This window comes from Conger conger, chromosome 6 (assembly GCF_963514075.1).
Source record: "Conger conger chromosome 6, fConCon1.1, whole genome shotgun sequence".
Lineage (NCBI taxonomy): Eukaryota > Metazoa > Chordata > Actinopteri > Anguilliformes > Congridae > Conger > Conger conger.
In genome coordinates this window covers 4493820-4516319 of record NC_083765.1, presented here as the reverse complement: position 1 = coordinate 4516319, position 22500 = coordinate 4493820, and the positions used below count along the sequence as shown (strand labels likewise).

The 22500-nt window shown below is 50.0% G+C and overlaps 1 protein-coding gene across 1 annotated transcript in view; it reads left to right on the top strand.

Annotated features, from left to right (window-relative positions):
* The window catches only part of LOC133130488 (trichohyalin-like), a 135367-nt gene that overhangs the window by 70973 nt on the left and 41894 nt on the right, over window positions 1–22500 (top strand). The window contains exons 9-14 of the mRNA XM_061245108.1: window positions 7694–7774; window positions 10605–10688; window positions 12716–12862; window positions 15895–15978; window positions 16273–16428; window positions 22118–22192. Of these exons, the coding sequence (XP_061101092.1) occupies window positions 7694–7774; window positions 10605–10688; window positions 12716–12862; window positions 15895–15978; window positions 16273–16428; window positions 22118–22192 (627 nt within the window). The remainder of the gene's footprint in view (window positions 1–7693; window positions 7775–10604; window positions 10689–12715; window positions 12863–15894; window positions 15979–16272; window positions 16429–22117; window positions 22193–22500) is intronic.

Here is a 22500-nt window from a genome sequence, read left to right as displayed (position 1 = left end):
ACATACCCCCCTGCTGCGCACACACACACACACACACACACACACACACATTTCACTGACCTATACACACACACACACACATACATTTCACTGACCTATACACACACACACACTTCACTGACCTATACATCCACACATACACACACACACATACACATACATTTCACTGACCTATACACACACACACACACATACACACACACACACACACACACACATACATTTCACTGACCTATACACACACACACACTTCACTGACCTATACATCCACACACACACACACACACACACACACACTTCACTGACCTACACATACACACACACACACACACACCACTGACCTATACACACACGCACGCACACACAGACACACACACATGCACGCATACACGCAGAACAACGTGAGCTGATATTCTTTGGGTTTATATAAATGCATACTCGCTTACTCTATACAGACTATAATCCAATTATACCCCCAGACACACAAACACATGTGCAGGCACGTACGATGGACAGAGCGACTACTGAACCTCATATCCTCAAACTCAAGTTCATACGCAGAATGCACTAACACAGGCGCTTAAAACATGAGCACACACTTGGCCTATTCACAGACTCTGTATGAACAAGCATGCACACACACACGCTTCACTGACCTACAGATACACACTCACACTGACACACACACACACACTGACACACACACACACACACACAAACAGACTCACACACACACACACACACGCTGACACACACACACACACACACACACACACACGCTGACACACACACACACACACACACACGCTTCACTGACCTACAGATACACACTCACACTGACACACACACACACACTGACACACACACACACACACAAACAGACTCACACACACACACACACACACACACACACACACACACGCTTCACTGACCTACAGATACACACTCACACTGACACACACACACACACTCACACTGACACACACACACACACACACACACTGACACACACACACACACACACAGTGCAGGGCTCTCTTGCGCAGTGGTGTAATTATGCATTGCATCAATATTGCATGAGGGAGGGGCGTTGACACCGGGCAGTATTTGTGCGCTTGAATGGTGGGACTGTGTTAACAGCCCGGTTCATCTATGATTTATCACGTACCCTCCCTCCCTCTCAGTTTAAAACCCTCGTCTCGCCTGCCTGTTTAAGATAAGGTGCTGAAGCCCCCCCCCCCCCCACGCGAGCTTCAGAAGCAGCACAAAGATTCAGGAGGGATGGGGAGGGATGGGGGGGGGTGGGGGCTAATGGAGACTGAGCACCAGCCCTGGCAGTCTCTGACTCTTATTTCACGCCACGAGAACTACTTCTGTTTTCTTGCAGGTTTTTTTTTTCCCCTCTTCTTCCCTTTTCTCCTTATTTACAGTGACTGCTGTTTGTGTAGGCGGCCCGGAGAAGCAGTTCAACTCATTTTCAGCTGCAGCGGCTGAGAACGAGGGAGCGAAACACAGAGGGAGAGAGAGAGAGAGAGAGAGAGTGAGAGGGTGAAAGAAAGAGAGAGAGAGGGAGAGAGGAGAAGAGAAGGGCTGGGATGGGGTTGGGGGGGTGGAGAAAGAACAGGAAAGAGAGAGAACGGCGGTGAGAGAGAGAGACGGGTAGAAAGAGGGAACGAGAGAATCACAGAGAGAGAGAGAGAGAAAGTGAGAGACTGACTTTATTTATTTATTTTTGCACAAAAATAGCACATTGTTTGTCGTAGAGATTTGACCAGCCCTTTTCCAGCCTGTGAAGCGGGACAGTTGTTGTGCGGTGTAAGAGGCCCTGGGGGACCCAGCAGGCCGGAGGTTACGGCGTCTGGTCACCCTGAGGTTTGGGGCGAGGCCGGATCGCAGTGCCCGGGCTGTAATGCAGCACTGCAGCCGGGCGGAGGTTTGGGGGGGGCCGGGAGGGGGGGTCCCTTTATTACTCACACGGGGAGTGTGTGGGGAGACCGGAGGGGGGGGGTGAGGGGGGTTTATCTAAGAGGCAGTGGCCTGGGACCCGCGTTTGGCAGGCACCTCATTTAATTTAATACATTGCAGCGCGCCGCTGCGGAAAGTTCCGGAGAGCGGGAGATAATCAAGCGCCGCGTCCCGCGCAATAAAAGGCGCGCAGAGATGACACGGGAGAAATTGGATTTGGGAACGGCACAGCGGAGAAACCCGAGAGCGGGAAGGAGCTGATTACTCTCCCCTTCACCAGAACAGATTTCCCTCTCTCTCTCTCTCTCTCTCTTTCTCCCTCTTTCTCCCTCCCTCCCTCTCTCTCTTTCTCCCTCTTTCTCTCTCTTTCTCTCTTTCTTTCCCTCTCCCTCTCTCTCTCTCCCCCCTAAATGAGTGAGGGAGTCTGAGTCTGAGTCGCTAATTAATGGCTTTCTGTAAAGCTGTTTTTCCCTGAGCAGTCTCTCCGTTCCCCCATCCCACACACACACACACACTCACACACACTCACACACACACACTCACACACACTCACACACACACACTCACACACACACACTCACACACACTCACACACACACACACACACACACACTCTCTCACACACACACACACACACACACTCACACACACTCACACACACACACACACACACACACACACACTCACGCACACACACTCACACACACACACTCACACACACACACACACACGCACACACACACACACACACACACTCACACACACTCACACACACTCACACACACACACACACTCACGCATACACACACACTCACACACAGTCACACACACACACTCACGCACACACACACTCACGCACACACACACACACACTCACACACACGCATGAACACAGATCACATGTAATGTTTATTGCTGGACACGTCGTGCTCACAGCGTTTTACCCAGTCCGGCCCGCTGGCTCTGCCTCGCCCTGTGTAGGGGGCTGCAGGTTCAGGGGTTTTTATTTATTATACTGGACGTACGTGTTGATAATGAGACTGCTCTGGGTGGGCAGTGTGTAGAGTTCAGAGACATTCTGTCTGGAGATGCAAATACATTTATGTCACCAGGACGCTAGAACACATCCTTATCCTGGGAGAGCGTCTGTCCGTCTGTCTGACTGACTGACTGACTGTGTGTGTGTGTGTGTGTATGTGTGTCTGTCTTTGTGTGTGTGCATGCGCCTGCGTGCCTATCTGTGTGTGTGTGTGTGTGTGTGTGTGTGTGTGTGTGTCTGAGGTGCAGTTATAGTTATAGTGCTTTGTCTGAGATTCTCCTGATTGGACTCACTCAGATTTATAGTGAAAGTCTGTTCAGTTGCATTTATAAATTGCATGCTCTTCTTCTTCAGGTATGGTGTTTAGATTATTGTTTTATGCTCCACGTAGCAAATATTGCCCCAAATCCCCATCCAGCGACTAATCCCAGTTCAGTTCAGTTCCCCCATCGGAGACCGGAGCAGGCCTGAGACACGGAATTCCCCGTAGCATTCCCGGTCCACGCGGTCGCACCCGACGAGTGGGAATTGTGTGGCTGGAGTCCACCGTGTCCTAATTAACGAGGAGATGTGCGTGACCTGGCTGTCTTCATGCTCGTTAATCATTAAACTTGATTAGAGCGGACAGACGAACAGCAGGTCATTAGATTAGCCGCACGGACTCCGAGTCGGCGACGCTTTTAATGGGAGGGCTACTCAGAATGAGTAGCATCCAGATTGCTGATCCGATTGGCTCCAGACGTCCCCCAATCAGGTCGCAGACGGGTCCAGATCCTTGTCGAGAAGCGAGAACCCAGCCCTGATGTTAACTTGACCCACGCTGCCTTTAAAAAAGTTTTTTAAAGAAACGTTTAAAGTTCTGGGAGTAATTAGGTTACCCTACTGGGAGGTGATGGGGGACAAAGTACAAAGTAACAGTAATGCAAATAACCACACATTACATCAGTGGTACGCAGAAGAGCATCTCTGAACACACAACGCGTCATAACCCAAAGTGGATACTGCAGGAGAAGACTTAAGTCTAAAAAATAAGTCTAATAAATTCCTAATAAAGTGCTCACTGAGTGTATAATGTCTATAGAATGTCTCATACCGGAGGATGGAGGCTCCTCGGTGATTTGCTAACACATGCAGGATGTTCTGTTGCGTCTTGGCACAAAGGATTACTCTGACAAATGTATGCTTCTGCTATGGACAGTAGAAGGACTTACATTTGCATTGTTTTCAGAACAGTGCCCCACCATGCAGTGTGGCATCATGGGTAATAAAACAGTTAAAACACTCCAGGTATCCTAACGTACAAGCACACTAGACACTGTGTGTCACCTCAGGTAAGCGCTCGATGAATTAATAATTTAAGGTCTCTTAATCGCTCTGCCGTGTTGCTATGGTCTGCTCACGCCAAATTCAGTCACCGCTCTTTTCTGTCCCACAGAGTGTTCAGCGGTTACCTGCGTTCAGTTCGCATGTTTTCGTTTTCTCTCGAACTAAAATGGAGTGAATCGGTCACATTGTGAGCTGCCCCACGCCTCTCCTCCCACACTCTGGTGGGCTGAAGCGTGTCTCGTGTGGGGTACTGCTGGGCTGTGTGCGGGAGAGGCTGTGTGTGTGTGTGTGTGTGTGTGTGTGGTTTGGGGTTACTGCAGGACTGTGTGCGGGAGAGGCTGTGTGTGTGTGTGTGTGTGTGTGTGGTTTGGGGTTACTGCAGGACTGTGTGCAGGAGAGGATGTGTGTGTGTGTGTGTGTGTTGTAGGAGGCAGGTCAGAAACACGTTCAGTGGGAGATTAAGCTAGGCGATGTATTTTAACTATAAGCTGCCTCTATACTGACAGAGCTGTGCTGCTGGCACTTCACTTCACTGCCATTTTGAGTGTCTGTCCTGTCCAGGTCACCTGTCACCTGTGTGGAGGGGCAGCACTGTGGGCGTGGCCCCTCCCTTGGCCATCTTAACCAGCTTTGGTCCGACTCATCAGAATTCCTGTTGACATGGAAACCCCCCCCCCCCCCAATGAAAGTGGCTCAGTCTGACCTCACTACCTGGGCACAAGAGCACAAGAAATCTTTCGTAAGGGGGGGGGCAGGCAGTTGGCCGGGTGTGGCCGGTGACATCTGTTGTCTCTCTGCTGTTTGCGGTCTCCACGTACACTAGCAGGCGGACATTTTGTCTGTGCAAAACCCATTTCCACAAAGGGAGGGGTTTCATGAGCACCTTATTATTGAAATGTATCTACGTAATGCTTTTTTAATTGCTTTGTGTTTTGAGTTTCCTCTCACACCCTGGGCACTGTTGATGATCTGACACACACACACACACAACCACAGGCTTGTACACACACACACACACACACACACACACACACGCAGTATTGTAACTGCTGCGCTCATTTTCACGTTCCTCGTTGCTGATTCTCTGCTTCTTACCTGCAGTCTAATCCTGTTCTTTGTGCCACAGCCCCCCCCCCCCCCCTCTCAGCCAGGGAAGAACTTGCCATGCATTTCACGTTGATGCCGGAGTGCGTTGCTATGGGGGTTGCTAGGGACTTAGCTGCAGAGTGACGCGAAAAGTCCAAATATTAAAGGTGTCCGTCTGCGGCTGAGCTCTTTGAAGCTGTCTGGAATCAGCGATGGCGGGGCACTCTGCTCTGTTCCGTTATCTCATCTCTCTCTCTCTCTCTCTCTCTCTCCGTCTCTCTTTCTCTTTCTCTCTCTCTGGAGATATACCGCAATTAATCTTCCAGCGAGCCGAGTGCTGGGGGGAGAGACGCATTAAGAAAGGCAAACAAACAGGAGCCGGGGGCGGGCGGCGGCCGTCCCAGCAGATCTTATCGGGGCTTCTGCTGGACGTAATTGCCTTTTAGTTAGAAAGGCACGGTTAATATATACTCACGGTGTATTAATATGGGATGGATCCACGTCCGGCTCCTGAGCGAGGACTCGGAGAGGCGGGCGGGGCCGTGGTCCTGTTGTTTTGTCTTGAGCAATGCGTGTGTGTGTGTGTGTGACGTGCGAGGGTCGTGATGGACCGGCTGCAGCCGTAGACTAATGATATATTTGTGATAGTGCCGGTCATAAGGCACGGTTCTGCGCTTTGAAATTGTTCTCCCGGTGTAGCTCGGTCAGTAGCTCAGGGCGTGCTGGTTTGAATCCGGGCTATGCCACGGTCCCGGCAGGTGTATGCCAGTGAATCCGCGGTGTTGGGATTATTTTGCTCTGTTTTCGTCAAATCAAACGCCGGGGCGATGAATAACGCATGCACGGCTTCCCTCCGGAGAATTCAGGCTCATTACGATGCGCGAGGGAGACAGACTGCGAACATTCAGGCCGTCTGTGCCGAGAAACATCTCTGAACAATTGAGTGTGTGGGGTGTCTGAACACAGTCCACGGTACACGTACGTACTTAGCGGCTGGGCAGAGCCGCGCTTTTCGCAGCGTAGTGGTGTGAGGCCTGAGAGATGTTTTGAGCCGGGTTAAAGGTCTCTGGACACTGCAGTGGGTCTGAAACAGAAGGCATGGAGATGCGGGCCCCTCCTCACCAAAGATTCACCCAGTGGGGGGGCGTTTCATTTACCTGATTACTTGGGGGGGGGGGGGTCCTAGAGATGTTTTGGTCTGTTTTTTTAGGGGTTTTTTTTCCTTCCTCTATCGCTTATCCTCTCTTGCTCCCTCTCTCCCACCTGTGAGTTCTGTGCTGGTTTCCGGTTTGCTTCATAGGCCGGGAAAGTGTACTGGTGTGTCACCAAAGCACACAGAGTGTGTCTGGGGTGTCCGGTCTTACCCGAAAAGGGCTGGTGTGGGTGCAGGTTTTTGTTTTAGGCCTGCACTAGGACTCCTGACAGAACTGAATAACTAATCATGGTCTTCGGTCCTGATGAGTACAATCGGGCGTCTGCTGGGCTAAAACAACAAACCTGCACCCAACACCAACCCTGGTATCTGTGGTGTACATATTAAACCTGGGCTGCCCAACCCTGTTCCTGGAGATCCACCGCCCTGTAGGTTTTCACTCCAACCCTAACAAAGCGCACCTCATTGAGATCTTGTTGAGCTGCTAATTAGTAGAATCAGGTGTGCCGAATTAGGATTGAAATGAGAACCTACAGGATGTAGATCTCCAGGAACAGGATTGGGCAGCCCTGTATTAAACGGAGCCCTTATTGGAAGGAGCAGTGTTGGGGATCTTCGTGTTAGCTGCTGTCGTGTGAGTTGAGTGCTGTGTAACCAATCAAAGTGCTGGATTGTGGGTGCATCGTAAATAATCGTTGAAAGGCATTGGGCCTCATTCAAGAACCACTGATATGAAGTTCTTAAAGATATGTTCTTAAAACAAGTGATTTAAGATAACTTGCATTCCCCCAATTTTCTCTTATTTCAAATTTTTCCTTACATAGGAACAACATGACCTGACCTGTCACTAAATAAGAGCCCTGGAGTGCACGTCAGCGCCGCTCTCCCAACTCGGATCAAACTGTCAAACGAGGCGTTCAAATATGAATCAAGATTCCGGAACGGCATGGCTTATTTCTCGCCCTCAGATGTTTTCCGCCATATTACCGTGTTTTCCCGAGAACGAAGGTGCATTTGTCGAATCCAACGTGGCACGCTCGTCTGGGCGAAATTAGGCAAAATTTATGATGAGAATTTGAACGTGCGATTGTCTGAGCTCCACTGTGTTGTTGTTGTTTTTACAGGTGAGTGCGGGCCAGCCCTGGTCAGGTGTACCCCCTCTTCACCCCATAGGACTGAGGGGGACAGAGCTACTGAAGTCTGAGGTACGGGACACCCCCCCCCCCCCCACCCTTCCAGCCCTTACGTGCACCCCCACCCCCGCCTGGGCTTCTCTGGGTGGAGTTTGTTCTCCCCGTGTTCGTGTAGGGTTCCTCCGGGTACTCCGGTTTCCTCCCACAGTCCACAGACCTGCAGGTTAGGGACTACAGATGAAAATGAGCTCATTAGATAACTGTGGCACATTTCCATTGGTGTGGACACCGAAACTGTTTAGCTGAGCAAACGTATTGGAACAGATAAGTATTTAAGTAAATGAAAGTTGATAACACTTAATATTTGGCAGCATATCCCTTGCTTGCAGTAACTGCATCATGCCTGTGACCCATTGACATCACCAAACATTCTTATTTTGTGATGCTTTTCCAGGCTTTTGCTGCAGCCTCTTTCAAGTGTTGTTGTTTTGGGTTTTTTTCCCTTCCAACTCCTCTTCAGGAGGTGAAATGCACACTCAGTTGGGTTATGGTCTGGTGATTGACTTGGCCAATATAAAACCTTCCATTTTCCCCCCTAATGAAGTCCTTTGTTGTGTTGGCAGTGTGTTTTGGCTCATTGTCTTGCTGCAATAGCTCCTCCCAATTAGTTTGGACGCATTTCTTTCTAAGTTGGACATCAGTCCATAAAACTTTGTTCCAGAACCTTTGTGGCTCATCTCTGTACTTTGCAAATTGTAATCTGGCCTTCCGATTCTTACTATTGATGAGTGGTTCGCATCTTGTGCTATAGCCTCTATATTGCTGCTCTCTAAGTCTTCTTTGAACGGTTGATTGAGAAACCTTCACCCCTGCCCTGTGGAGATTGTTTGTGATGTCACTGACTGCCCTGTGGAGATTGTTTGTGATGTCACTGACTGCCCTATGGAGATTGTTTGTGATGTCACTGACTGCCCTGTGGAGATTGTTTGTGATGTCACTGACTGATGTTTTGGGGTTTTTCTCCACAGCTCTCACAATGTTTCTGTCATCAACTGCTGTTGTTTTTCTGGGTCAACCTGGACGATGTCTGTTGCTCAGTACGCCAGCGGTTTCTTTCTTTTGCAGAACATTCCAATTTGTTGTACAAGCTATCCCCAATGCTCTTTTCTAAGTTTCAAAATGGGTTGCTTTTCTCCCAAAAAGCTTTCTGGTCTTCATGTTGGTTTATCTTTTCTAAAACAAATGCAATCTTAACAGGCAAAACCAAAGGCTAAAACCAAGAGTAGACATTCAGAACTATTTATTGTTTAACCAGTCAATCTAACAGGACATACAGAATTATTGGCACCCTTGATGAAAATGAGCAAAAAACGGCTGTATAAAATAAACAACACAGATAATGAGCTATATTTCTTGTCCAAACATATGGAAAATCTATATGCTTTTATCCCAATACAATTATTCTAATTTTTATTTTTTATTTTTTTAATGTAGGTGTCAAAATTATTGGCACCCTTAAAGATTATTTTATATAAAACCAAACAAAGTTAAATCTGCAGTAAACTTCGCTTATTTAAGTTAATCTCAGTCTTAAGGAACTGTATTGTGGCCTTCCATCACTTCCTGTTTCCCTAGGGTATAAAAATGAGGTAAAGCACATGTAAAATCCCTTTCTCATCCTCGCCATGGGGAATGTCAAAGAACTGTCAAATCAAAAGAGACAGATGCTTGTTGACCTAGTCAGGTAATGGGTACAAAAAAATAAAAAAATAATTTTTGGAAAGAAATGTATCATTTTAAAAATGTGTAATTTTGGTCGATTCCATTGAATCATTAATAAAGTAAAATATTATGTTGGAAAATTGCAATATATCTTAGTAAAGGTATTATTTCTTTTCTTTAGCCTTTTTTGTTCATTTTCATCAAGGGTGCCAATAATTCTGGACCTGACTGTGTCTGGGTAACAAGAAACACCTGTCAGTCACATGTTCGAATACTTTTGCTCGCCTAAAAATGGGGTGGTCTGATACAAAAGGTGATGTTTTCTAAGTTTTTCAACAAATCTAGACAAAAGATACCAGGAAATCAAAGCTGAAATTCAGATCTGTCATCTCGTACGACCAAGACTCAGCTTCCTAGCAGAAACAACCAGATTTTCTGCCAAAGATTCCCTTCCTTTGTTAGATTTTTTATTTTTTATTTTTTATAATCGTTAGGAGTGCCAATAGTGTTGACACGTTTGCTTTTCAGGAAGAATTATATCAATGAAATATACAGTATATGTATCTTAAAGTATATCGTTTTCTCAGAACATAACATATGGATCTATTATCTTGTTTATCATTTGCAGCCTTTCTTCTTATTTTAAGAAGAGAAAGCAGACGATTCGTTGTCTTTCTGATTGGGAAAGCTGATCAGCCGTTTGGATGTGTGCGTGGGGGAGGTGTGTGTGCATGGAGACCAGGGTGCTTAGCAGGGCGATCAATACCTGAGGCGCCATGCTAATGTCCGGTCCCTGCCTCAGCCCAGAGGGCCTGGCGGTGGTTAGGGGGGGGGACGGGACACGACCCCCTCCCTCAGTGCCAGTGCAGCTGTCACAGGCCTGCCGGGGGGGGGGGGGGGGGGCGACAGAGGAGAGACAAACCTCCGGATCAATAGCTTTGATCTAATCCCTGTCTCACGGCTCATTCGCTGGGCAACGCTGGCGGTTGGCCGCTCAGTGTTCCCGTGGCGATACACCCCCCCCCACCCCCCCCACCCCCCATCCGCCATCTTGTGTGTTTTAATTCAGGCTGCTTCTGTCTTCTTTTCGCTCCCCCTCTCCCCCCCCCTGTGCCCATTCCCTCCAAACTCCCCCTCCAACCTCCGCTGACTTTCGGGATTCTTCCGGACCTGGACCCAGCTGTCCCGGCGCGACGGAACCATCCAGAAACTTCGGCAGGACGTGCTCCAGTCCCACCAGGCCCGGGATTCCCAGAGCGCCCAGGTAAAATTCCCGGGAATACCCTCCGGCATCGGGAACCCCCCCGAATTCCAACCGGACAGGGAAATCCCCCCCCCCCCATCCCCATATCTCATTGCTCATCACCCCCGTCAGAATCAGACCTGTATGATGGTGTCGATCTGCGTTCGCTCACGGTTATTGATCGTTTTAATTTTGACGCTCGACCGCAGAGGTATGTGTGAGGGTGCGTTTACATCACGCCGTTACTCCGAGGGAGTTTAACCAAGAGACAATCTGTTGCCCGAAATTACAAAAATACAAACAAAAAAAACAAAAAACAAAATTTCTTTGTAATTATTGCTTTCCTTCCGTTGGCGAATTCGCCGGACGATCATTAAAAACGCCAGCGCTTTGTTCCCAGCTGCCAGATGTTGCGATTACCCGTCTGGGATGGGATTTAAATGAAATATTGATCATCCTGGCGTTGGGAAGCCTAGAAAAAGACGAAGAAAAAAAAAAAAAAGACAACGCTACGCAGAAAATTTGCCTACGTTTTGTTGTCGGTGTTTCTATCTGCACGTTTCGTTGCGTATTTTTCCCTCCATCGTTGCGCTCGTCCGTGAATGAAAGCGGTCGTTCTCCGGCGGTTAACATAAGAGAGGCTTTGGGTTTCCACGCTTCCATTCCGCCGTTGTGCTGTGCTAATGTCATGATTTAAATGAAGTATTGATCAGTTTAGGAGGGGGAATAGGGGCAGAGGGAGAGAGAGAGAGAGAGAGAGAAAGAGAGAGAAACAGCAGGGTTATCGCCGCGAATCACTCACAGAAGAGTGTGCGATCTCCCGCTAAACTCAACGCCTTTCATTTATTTTTTGGTCTTTTTGTTGTTGTTGTTTTTTCGGAGACCGTTAAGCCTGTGGTGTATAATCACTCCGTCCGGTCCGTGAAGAAGTGGGGAGTTTTTGCCGAAGCCTGGAAGGACGCTCAGCGATGGCGGTGCTTGTCGATGGAGTGCGGTCAGGAGGAGGGGGGGGGGCGCAGGGGCGGTCGGGGGACGGAGAGGGACCGTTCGGCTCGTCCTTCCCCAGTCCTCTTCCTCTTCTTCCCGCTCCGGATGGGATTAATTTCGGGACGGGACCCTTGCTGCATATGTCCGGGGCCTCTGTGGCGACTCTGTGAAACACACGCCGCAACACGCCGAGAAACACGTACCGCAACACGCCGAGAAACACGCCGTCCGTCTCTCCCCACTCTTTCAGTTCCTCGTTCTCTCCTTCCTTTCCTCTTTTCTTTCCATCTGTCCATCTCTGTGTCTCTCCTCTCCGCATCCCTCCTTTTCTGTGTCTGTCCCTTCCTCTCTGTTATCTTTTCTCTCTCCTGCTCTCTCTCTCTCTCTCTCTCCCTCTCTCCTCTCTCTTCCTGTGGCTCTCTGGAGGGATTTTGAGGCGAACGCATCGTCATGTTAATTAGTTGATTATGTATTAATGCACCGGTGTGTGTGTGTGTGTGTGTGTGGCCGCGTGGTGGAAATCTGAACGTCATCGGAGCAAATTCCTCTTTTGGCCGTCAGGTGCGAGTTACTTTGCTGCTCAAAAGTTGAAAGGTTGTGTTTTTGGGAAGCGGAAAATGTTTAAATAACGCTGGCTTTAGGAGGATTCCCCATGTGCTGTCTGTTAATGTGTCACACGTTGAACATTTCCTTTCCTGTGGCGGTCCGGTCCTACGGACCAGCGGGTCGAGAACACTGACGCGTGCGCTTGACACAATCTGGGGAGTACAGCTGCAGTGTTTTTTGTTTGTTTTTCTCTTGGGTGTCGCCGTAGCTGAGAGTATTTTTGACCGTTACTTTGTCAGAAAGTGGGGAGTTTTCTTCGGTCCCGTTGGGCTGAACGTCGAGACGGCCGGCGGTTGGTGGTGTGGTTTAGAGCTTGGGATACTGGCATCACAACGCGCCCTGCGCCCCCCCCCCCCCCCACGCCAGGCGAGTGGATCTTTACAGCGGATTGATTTTCCTCCTCTCCTCCTCCTCCTCCTCCTCCTCCTCCTCCTCCTCCTCCCACGGTTCGATAGCTGGACGCCCAGGAGCAGCGGATCTCCCAGCTGCACAGAGAGCTGCAGGAGAGCCAGCAGGAGCTCCAGCGTGGGCACGGCCGCTCCCAGCAGCTGCACAGGGACCTCTCCGCCGCGCAGAGCCAGGCCCGGGAGCTCCGAGTCCAGGTAGGCCGCCTACTGCCAGTCCCAGGCTTTTCGGGCCTACCTCTTTCCTCCAGTCCGTTTCCATTCACGGGCACCCCGGGTTGCTGTGGTGACTGAGTATGTGTCTTCGTTGTTTATTTGCTTGGTTAGACTTGTACTCAGAGCTACCGATGCTATGCCGATGAGGAATACCACCAAGCTATCTGTCTATCTATCATTCAATATCTCAACCAACACTTTATTCATATCTATATTTATATCTTGGTGGCACACTTGAGGGGAAAGACTTGTAAGAGTTACAAGGTCAAGAGATCAAAAGAAATAAAAATAAATCGAAAGTTTGCACTACGAACAGTAGTTTAGGATTAATTCGGTGCGTGTTAAGCTTTGCTAAATGGGTAAGTGGGCCCGGGTATTGTGTAAGAATCGTTGACGGGCTCAGATGTGGTTCTGGGTGAAAGGGAGGTGTAATATTGGGTGAACTCCGGCCCGGTCGCGGGGGCTGGTCTGACCCTGATAGCCCTGGCGTGTACGCGGGGCGTTGAAGGTGTGCGCGTCGCTGGTGAATACATGTGAATAAATCGCGCGTAACCGCCGTGTGGAAGGTGGCTCGACGCCTCCTCGGCGTTGTCCGGGGGGTGATTAGGAGACGTGTCAGACGATCCGGCGGGGCCGCGACTGTAATTAGGCGGCTTCGTAACGAAGAACCCGGACCTCCAGCCGAGACGGAGCGGGGGTCCTGCCCACGCCGCGGGCTCTCTCAGGGGGGGGGGTGTGTTATCTCCCACCTGACCGTCGCCCCCGCCTCTGTCACGGCGGGGATGTGATGAGCAGCTGGGTGGAAGGGGGGCGGGGTACAGGGACAGGTGGTGCTGAGGTCCGTCTTCCTCTTTTCTGTCTGGAAACCCCCCTCGTTTCACTGGGGGGCGGGTGTGAGTCAGAGCCTGTGTTTGTGTCTGCGTTTACCAAAACTGCTCTGCCTGTCAGTCATACAGACATACAGACACACAGTCAGACAGACAAGGGGGGGGGGGGGCACGCCAGACGTCAGTCGCGGGGCTTCGGAGCGGAAACCCAAAAAGGAGCCGCCCCACCCTCTCCCGGTGACTGCCGCACCAATCAGAGCCCAGAGCTGCCAGCCAATGGGCAGCCGCTGCAGCGACTCGGTCACCTGTTGCTAGGACACCCGGCAGCAGACTTCCCTGCTCGAGCCGGAACCTGGCTGTCGGAGCAGCGCGTCCGCGCTCTCGCTGGTCCGGGGATCCTCAAAATGGCTGCCGGATTCTCGGCCCGCTCCCAGCCGGGCTGACCCAGGAAGCGCGGGGTGGGGGAGACGCGGGATTTCGGCAGAGCTAGCGGGAGGGCGTCTCGCCGCGATGGAGGTGAGGGCGGGCCCGGGGGGGGGGGGGACTGTAATTTCCATACGAAATGCGTCAGTAATGACTGATCTGGGTTCAGCCGGGTCACACAGATCCCAGCAGGGGGCGCTCTCCCGCGCCGAGCTTCAGCGGAAATTACCGCCTCGGAGATCATCCGCATGTTCTCCTCACGCGTCACGTCCGTAACAAAGCTCATCTGCATGTTCTCCTCACGCGTCACGTCCGTAACAAAGCTCATCTGCATGTTCTCCTCACGCGTCACGTCCGTAACGAAGCTCATCTGCATGTTCTCCTCACGCGTCACGTCCGTAACGAAGCTCGTCTGCATGTTCTTCACACACTGTCCGTAACGAAGCTCGTCTGCATGTTCTTCACACACTGTCTGTAACGAAGCTCGTCTGCATGTTCTTCACACACTGTCTGTAACGAAGCTCGTCTGCATGTTCTTCACACACTGTCTGTAACGAAGCTCGTCTGCATGTTCTTCACACACTGTCTGTAACGAAGCTCGTCTGCATGTTCTTCACACACTGTCTGTAACGTGGCATCTGCCAATGTTTTGCACTCAGCGAGACGCTCAGAGAAACGGCTTCTCCGGCTCGTCTCCGTAGCTCTGTACTGAGGGGCAACACTGCGATGTGACGTCGGCTCAGGACGTAAGAGCGGTCGTCTGGCGGTCGGAGGGTTGCCGGTTCGATCCCCCGCCCTGGGTGTGTCCCTGAGCAAGACACCTACCTTAACCCCTTTGACGATTTAAACGCCAACCATTTACCGTTTCCCGTTTGGCTGAGGCCTCCGTGCTGGGTGTGGAAAGAGTGAGAGCTTCCTGGTGACCTGCAGACGGTTCCTCTCCGGAGATAGAGGAGCCTTATGGAGGCCTCTCTCCGGAGAGCGTGCCGAGACGCCCCTCATCCGAGGGGCGTTCGGTGAAATTGATCTCCCGTTTCAATTGCACTTATTACTAATATGTCTGTAATAAGACTTAAGGTCTTATTTATTCAGATCTCATTAACTTTGTGTTAGGTTACTGTTTGCTTGACGAGTGGCACTTTTGGCAAGCCCATTGGCAAATTTTGAAATGGGTCAAGCTCACCTTGAAATGAGGGTTGAGGGTCTTACCTGATTGGTGAAATTTTTCTCTTAATTAGCAGAAAAATGTTACAGAAATTAGCTTTTCAGTCTCAGTATAGCTTAGACTAGCATACTTATTTTAGAGTTTCTGCCGTGTGTAAATGGTAAATGGTTGGCATTTATATAGCGCCTTTATCCAAAGCGCTGTACAATTGATGCTTCTCATTCACCCATTCACACACACACTCACACACCAATGGCGATTGACTGCCATGCAAGGCGCCGACCAGCTCGTCAGGAGCATTTGGGGGTTAGGTGTCTTGCTCAGGGACACTTCGACACAGCCCGGGCGGGGGATCGAACCGGCAACCCTCCGACTGCCAGACGACCGCTCTTACTGCCTGAGCCAGGTATGTTAAGCGGGAGAGGGACTGTGCTGCAGGTCACCGCACACAGGGAAGCCGTGGCTCTGTTCGGAGTCCCTGCGGTCAGACTCGTCTCTGGGAGCCGGGGGACCGGGTTCAGGGGAGAGCGGTGTCCTCCTCCAGGCGGCTCTCGGTCCCGCTCGCGCGCCGGGCTGACGGCCCTCTCTCTCTCCTGCAGCTGTCGGAGGTCAAAGGTCGGCTGGCGCAGGTGGAGGCGGAGAATGAGGCCCTCAGGACGTGTAAACAGGAGCAGAATGCCGAGGTGAGTCGCCGCGCTGCGGTTAAACTCACCGCTGCCGCCACCGCTGAGCCTGCTACTCTTCTGCGTGCTGCGGTTAAACTCACCGCTGCCGCCACCGCTGAGTCTGCTACTCTTCTGCGTGCTGCGGTTAAACTCACCGCTCCTCCTCCGCTGAGTCAGCTACTCTTCAGCGTGCTGCGGTTAAACTCACCGCTGGTGCCACCGTGTCTGCTAGACGCCTGTGTCTCAGTGTAGCGGGATGCTCAGGAGAGGACGGTGGCTGACCCCCCGCCCGCTCGGTGTCGCCCCCTGCAGGTGGCCAGGCTGTCGGCGGAGCTGCGCTCCCTCCGGGCGGCTCTGCAGGAGCAGGAGCAGGGGAGCGAGGACGCCGCGGAGACAGGGAGGAGGTGCGGGGAGCTGGAGAGGGAGCTGAAGGAGGCGCAGGCCCAACTCACACTCTGTGAGGAGAGAGTGAGTACACCTACACACACACACACACACACTCACACACACACTCACACACACTCGCACACACACACACACACACACACTCACTCACACACACACTCACTCACACCAACACACACACCAACACACACACACTCACACACACACCAACACACACACACATACACACTCACACACACACACATACTCACACACACACACACACACACACACCAACACACATACACACACTGCTGAGAGTATACCTCTACACACACACACACACACACTCACACACACACACACACACACACACACATACACACACACACACACACACACATACACACCAACACACATACACACACTGCTGAGAGTATACCTATACACACATACACACACACACACACACATACACTCACACACACACTCACTCACACCAACACACACTCACACACACACCAACACACACACACTCACACACACACCAACACACACACACATACACACTCACACACACACACATACTCACACACACACACACACCAACACACATACACACACTGCTGAGAGTATACCTATACACACACACACACACTCACACACACACACACACACACACTCACACACACACACACACACCAACACACATACACACACTGCTGAGAGTATACCTATACACACACACACACCAACACACACACACTCACACACACACACACACACACACACACACACCAACACACATACACACACTGCTGAGAGTATACCTATACACACATACACACACACACATACACTCACACACACACTCACTCACACCAACACACACTCACACACACACCAACACACACACACTCACACACACACCAACACACACACACATACACACTCACACACACACACATACTCACACACACACACACACCAACACACATACACACACTGCTGAGAGTATACCTATACACACACACACACACTCACACACACACACACACACTCACACACACACACACACACACTCACACACACACACACACACACACACACCAACACACATACACACACTGCTGAGAGTATACCTATACACACACACACACCAACACACACACACTCACACACACACACACACACACACACACACCAACACACATACACACACTGCTGAGAGTATACCTATACACACACACACACACACACACACGCACGCATGTTTTTCATGATCAATTTTATGCCACCATGGCGAATAAAATGATCTGTTTCTTTCAGAAACATAAACATTTTGAATGGTAATGTGGATACACTGCGTTCGTACACCTGCGAGTGCCGTGCTTCTTTAACAAAGTCTTCTACACGTCACAAAATCATCTCAGGGTACGATCCGCCCAGCCTCCCCGTTACAGGGGGGGTTACGGCTGCAGTTAACACAGCCGGGTTGCCAGATTGACGCAGCCTGTCTGCCACTCCCACATGTAGAACAAATCGCTTCATTCGCTTGTTCAACCCCCCCCCCCCACCCCCGCTGCTGTAGGACCCCCATGCCCCCCCCTCCAAAAAACCCCAAAAAACAGTAGAGCCCCTCTCCTCACACACACACATACACACACACAGACACACACATACACTCACACACACACGCACACACACGTATCAGTTTGATTGTAATGAGGGGGTTTGGATTGTGCATTAGCTGGTATTGTTGTTCTTGTTTGTGTGTGTGATTGCTGTTTGTGGTAAATTAGCTGGTATTGTTGTTCTTTTCCGTGTATGTGATTGCTGTTTGTGTGTGAGTGTCAGTTCATTTTGTAACTGAGGGTGGATGTTGATAATGTTTTTGGTCACTTTTTTCCATACTCTATCTCCCCCCTCTCTTTCTTTTTGTCTGTCACTGTCTCACTCTTTTCTCACTCTGTCCATCTTTCTCTCCCCCTCTCTGCCCTCCATCTGTATTTCACTGTTTCACACTATCTCTCTCTCCCTCCCTCCCTCCATCTTTCTCCATCTTTCTCTGCTGTCACCTCTGTTGACTTTGTCTCAGTCTTGGCGGTACTGAGGCGCGACTGTGCTATCTCTGGTGCTGCTCCTGTTCCTCCAGACAGACTGCTGTGGTGTGTTTGTGTGTGAGTGTGTGTTCGTGTGAGTGTGTGTGTGTGTGTGTGTGTGCGTGTGAGTGTGAGTGTGTGTGAGTGTGTGTGAGAGCGTGAGTGTGAGTGTGCGTGTGTGTGTGTGTGTGTGTGAGTGTGTGTGTATCTCTGGAGTTTAATTCGGCTGCTGCAGCTCCTCCACACTGTGTGTGTGAGTGTATGAGTGTGTGTGAGTGTGAGTGTGTGTGTGCGTGTGCGTGTGCGTGTGAGTGTGTGTGTGTGTGTGTGTGTGTGTGTGTGTGTGAGAGAGAGTGTGTGTGAGTGTGTGTGTGTGTTTGTGTGCGTGTGCGTGTGCGTGTGTGTGCGTGTGCGTGCGTGTGCGTGCGTGTGAGTGCGTGTGCGTGTGAGTGTGCGTGTGTGTGTGCGTGTGTGTGAGAGTGTGTGTGAGTGTGTGAGTGTGTGTGTTTGTGTGTGTGTGTGTGTGTGCGTGTGCGTGTGCGTGTGTGTGTGTGTGTGTGTATCTCTGGAGTTTAATTCGGCTGCTGCAGCTCCTCCACACTGCCGTGGTGAGACATGATTGGACTGCAGAGCAGATGAACAGATGAGGGAGGAGGGAGAGAGAGAGGGAGAGAAACAGTTGCTGTGGAATATTTATCTATACATTACTGTTTTCTCCATCCTACCTTCACACTTACCGGCCAGTGGAGGATGGGCTGCCCCTCTATAGCCGGGTTCCTCTCCACATTTCTTCCCATTTAGTTTTTTCTCGCCACAGTTGGACGTTTTGTTTACTGTATATATTTGCTATTTTGTGGCCTGGTGTTTTCCTTTTTCCTTTTTGCCCTTCTGTTTCTCTGTAAAGCCGTGCTAATCAGCCCGGTTCCTGGAGATCTACAGTCCTGAAGGGTTCCACTTCAACCCTAATTTGGCACTCCTGATTCTACTAATTAGCAGCTCAATGAGATCTGAAGTTGTTGAATGAGGCGCGTTTGTTAGAGTGAAAACCTACAGGTAGATCTCCAGGAGCAGGGTGGGGCAGCCCTGCTCTAGCTGTTGAATGAGGTGTGCTTTGTTAGGGTTGGAGTGAAAACCTACAGGACGGTAGATCTCCAGGAGCAGGGTTGGGCAGCCCTGCTCTAGCTGTTGAATGAGATGTGCTTTGTTAGGGTTGGAGTGTAAGCCTACAGGACAGTAGATCTCCAGGAACAGGGTTGGGCAGCCCTGCTCTAGCTGTTGAATGAGGTGTGCTTTGTTAGGGTTGGAGTGAAAACCTACAGGACGGTAGATCTCCAGGAGCAGGGTTGGTCACACTGCTCTAAAGCGTCTTTGTGAAATCACCTGTTTTTCCGGGTCCGCTTTCACCTCTGCTTCATCGGTGGAGTCGAGTACGCCGTTCGTCCTGACACGCCCGCGCCTGCACGTCTAACGCTGACCGCCAGGCGCAAGCGGCGCGGAGGAGGGCCTGTCTGGCGTGGCGGTGTGAGTCGGAGCGCCCGTGCGGGTGAGACGTGAGGCTGTGCGAACGCAGGCGTGTGCGGCGGCCCCTCGGGCAGGGCCCGCTCCCTCTCCCCGCACCTCCGTCTCCACGGCTTTGAAGCAGAGTCATTATTTTCATGGCCTTCTGTCCTCCCTCTTCTTCTCCTCCTTTGTGTGTCTCAAGGGCTCTGTCCCTGAATTCCTCCGTATCCTCTCTGACTCCTGTGTGTGTGTGTGTGTGTGTGTGTCTGTGTGTGTGTGCGTGCGCATTTTGCGTCTGTGTGTATGTTCGTGTGTGTGGTGTTTTGTCTATGTTTGTGTGAATGTATGTTTGTACTGTTTTGTATATGTTTGTATGTGACCGTGTGTTGTGTTTTGTATATGTTTGAGTGTGTGTTGTGTATGTTTGTATGAGCATGTGTGTAGCGTTTTGTTTTTGTGCATGTTTGTATGAGCGTTTGTAGTGATTTGTGTTTGTTTGAGTGTGTGTAGTGTGTTGTGTATGTTTGTTTGAGTGTGTGTAGTGTGCTGTGTATGTTTGTTTGAGTGTGTGTAGTGTGCTGTGTATGTTTGTTTGAGCGTGTGTAGTGTGTTGTGTATGTTTGTTTGAGCGTGTGTAGTGTGTTGTGTATGTTTGTTTGAGCGTGTGTTGTGTATGTTTGTTTAAGTGTGTATAGTGTGTTGTGTATGTTTGTTTGAGCGTGTGTAGTGTGTTTTGTATGTTTGTTTGAGCGTGTGTTGTGTATGTTTGTTTGACTGTGTGTAGTATGTTGTGTATGTTTGTTTGAGCGTGTATAGTGTGTTGTATATGTTTGAGTGTGTGTAGTGTGTGTAGTGTGTTGTGTATGTTTGTTTGAGAGTGTGTAGTGTGTTTTGTATGTTTGTTTGAGCGTGTGTTGTGTATGTTTGTTTGACTGTGTGTAGTATGTTGTGTATGTTTGTTTGAGCGTGTATAGTGTGTTGTATATGTTTGAGTGTGTGTAGTGTGTGTAGTGTGTTGTGTATGTTTGTTTGTGTGTGTTGTGTGTTGTGTATGTTTGTTTGAGTGTGTGTTGTATATGTTTGTTTCAGTGTGGGTAGTGTGTTGTGTATGTTTGTTTGACTGTGTGTAGTGTGTCATATATGTTTGTTTGAGCGTGTGTCGTGTATGTTTGTTTGAGCGTGTGTTGTGTATGTTTGTTTCAGTGTGTATAGTGTGTTGTGTATGTTTGTTTGAGCGTGTGTTGTATATGTTTGTTTCAGCGTGGGTAGTGTGTTGTGTATGTTTGTTTGAGCGTGTGTAGTGTGTCGTGTATGTTTGTTTGAGCGTGTGTAGTGTGTCGTGTATGTTTGTTTGAGCGTGTGTTGTGTATGTTTGTTTGAGCGTGTGTAGTGCGTCGTGTATGTTTGTTTGAGCGTGTGTTGTGTATGTTTGTTTGAGCGTGTGTAATGTGTTGTGTATGTTTGTTTGAGCGTGTGTAGTGTGTCGTGTATGTTTGTTTGAACGTGGGTAGTGTGTTGTGTATGTTTGTTTGAGCGTGTGTAGTGTGTTGTGTATGTTTGTTTGAGCGTGTGTAGTGTGTTGTGTATGTTTGTTTGAGCGTGTGTTGTGTATGTTTGTTTGAACGTGTGTTGTTTGAGCGTGTGTTGTGTATGTTTGTTTGAGCGTGTGTTGTGTATGTTTGTTTGAGCGTGTGTAGTGCGTCGTGTATGTTTGTTTGAGCGTGTGTTGTGTATGTTTGTTTGAGCGTGTGTAATGTGTTGTGTATGTTTGTTTGAGCGTGTGTAGTGTGTCGTGTATGTTTGTTTGAACGTGGGTAGTGTGTTGTGTATGTTTGTTTGAGCGTGTGTAGTGTGTTGTGTATGTTTGTTTGAGCGTGTGTAGTGTGTTGTGTATGTTTGTTTGAGCGTGTGTTGTGTATGTTTGTTTGAACGTGTGTTGTTTGAGCGTGTGTTGTGTATGTTTGTTTCAGTGTGTGTTGTGTGTTGTGTATGTTTGTTTGAGCGTGTGTAGTGTGTCGTGTATGTTTGTTTGAGCGTGTGTAGTGTGTCGTGTATGTTTGTTTGAGCGTGTGTTGTGTATGTTTGTTTGAGCGTGTGTAGTGTGTCGTGTATGTTTGTTTGAGCGTGTGTTGTGTATGTTTGTTTGAGCGTGTGTTGTGTTCTGTCTCTAGGCTGAGGAACAGCTGAAGCAGCTGCAGTCAGAGGTGGCCAGCCTGAAGGCCCAGCACAGCTCTGCCAGTCAGCAGGTAGGCCCTGCCCCTTCCTGTGTATGCCCTGCCCCTTCCTGTGTATGCCCTGCCCCTTCCTGTGTATGCCCTGCCCCTTCCTGTGTATGCCCCGCCCCTTCCGGCCCATGCCCCACCCCTCCCCCCTCTGTGCAGCTGAGCTCCGCCTTCACAGGACACCTCTGTCTTGTCCCCTTTCACAGGGCAGCTCTGGAGTACCTGGGGCTATGCCCAAGTTAGAAACAAACACGACACAGGCTGCCCTATCTACTGCAACCCTGTGTCCTGTGCACTAGGGTACTGTGCACTGTTAACTACATACTGTTTGC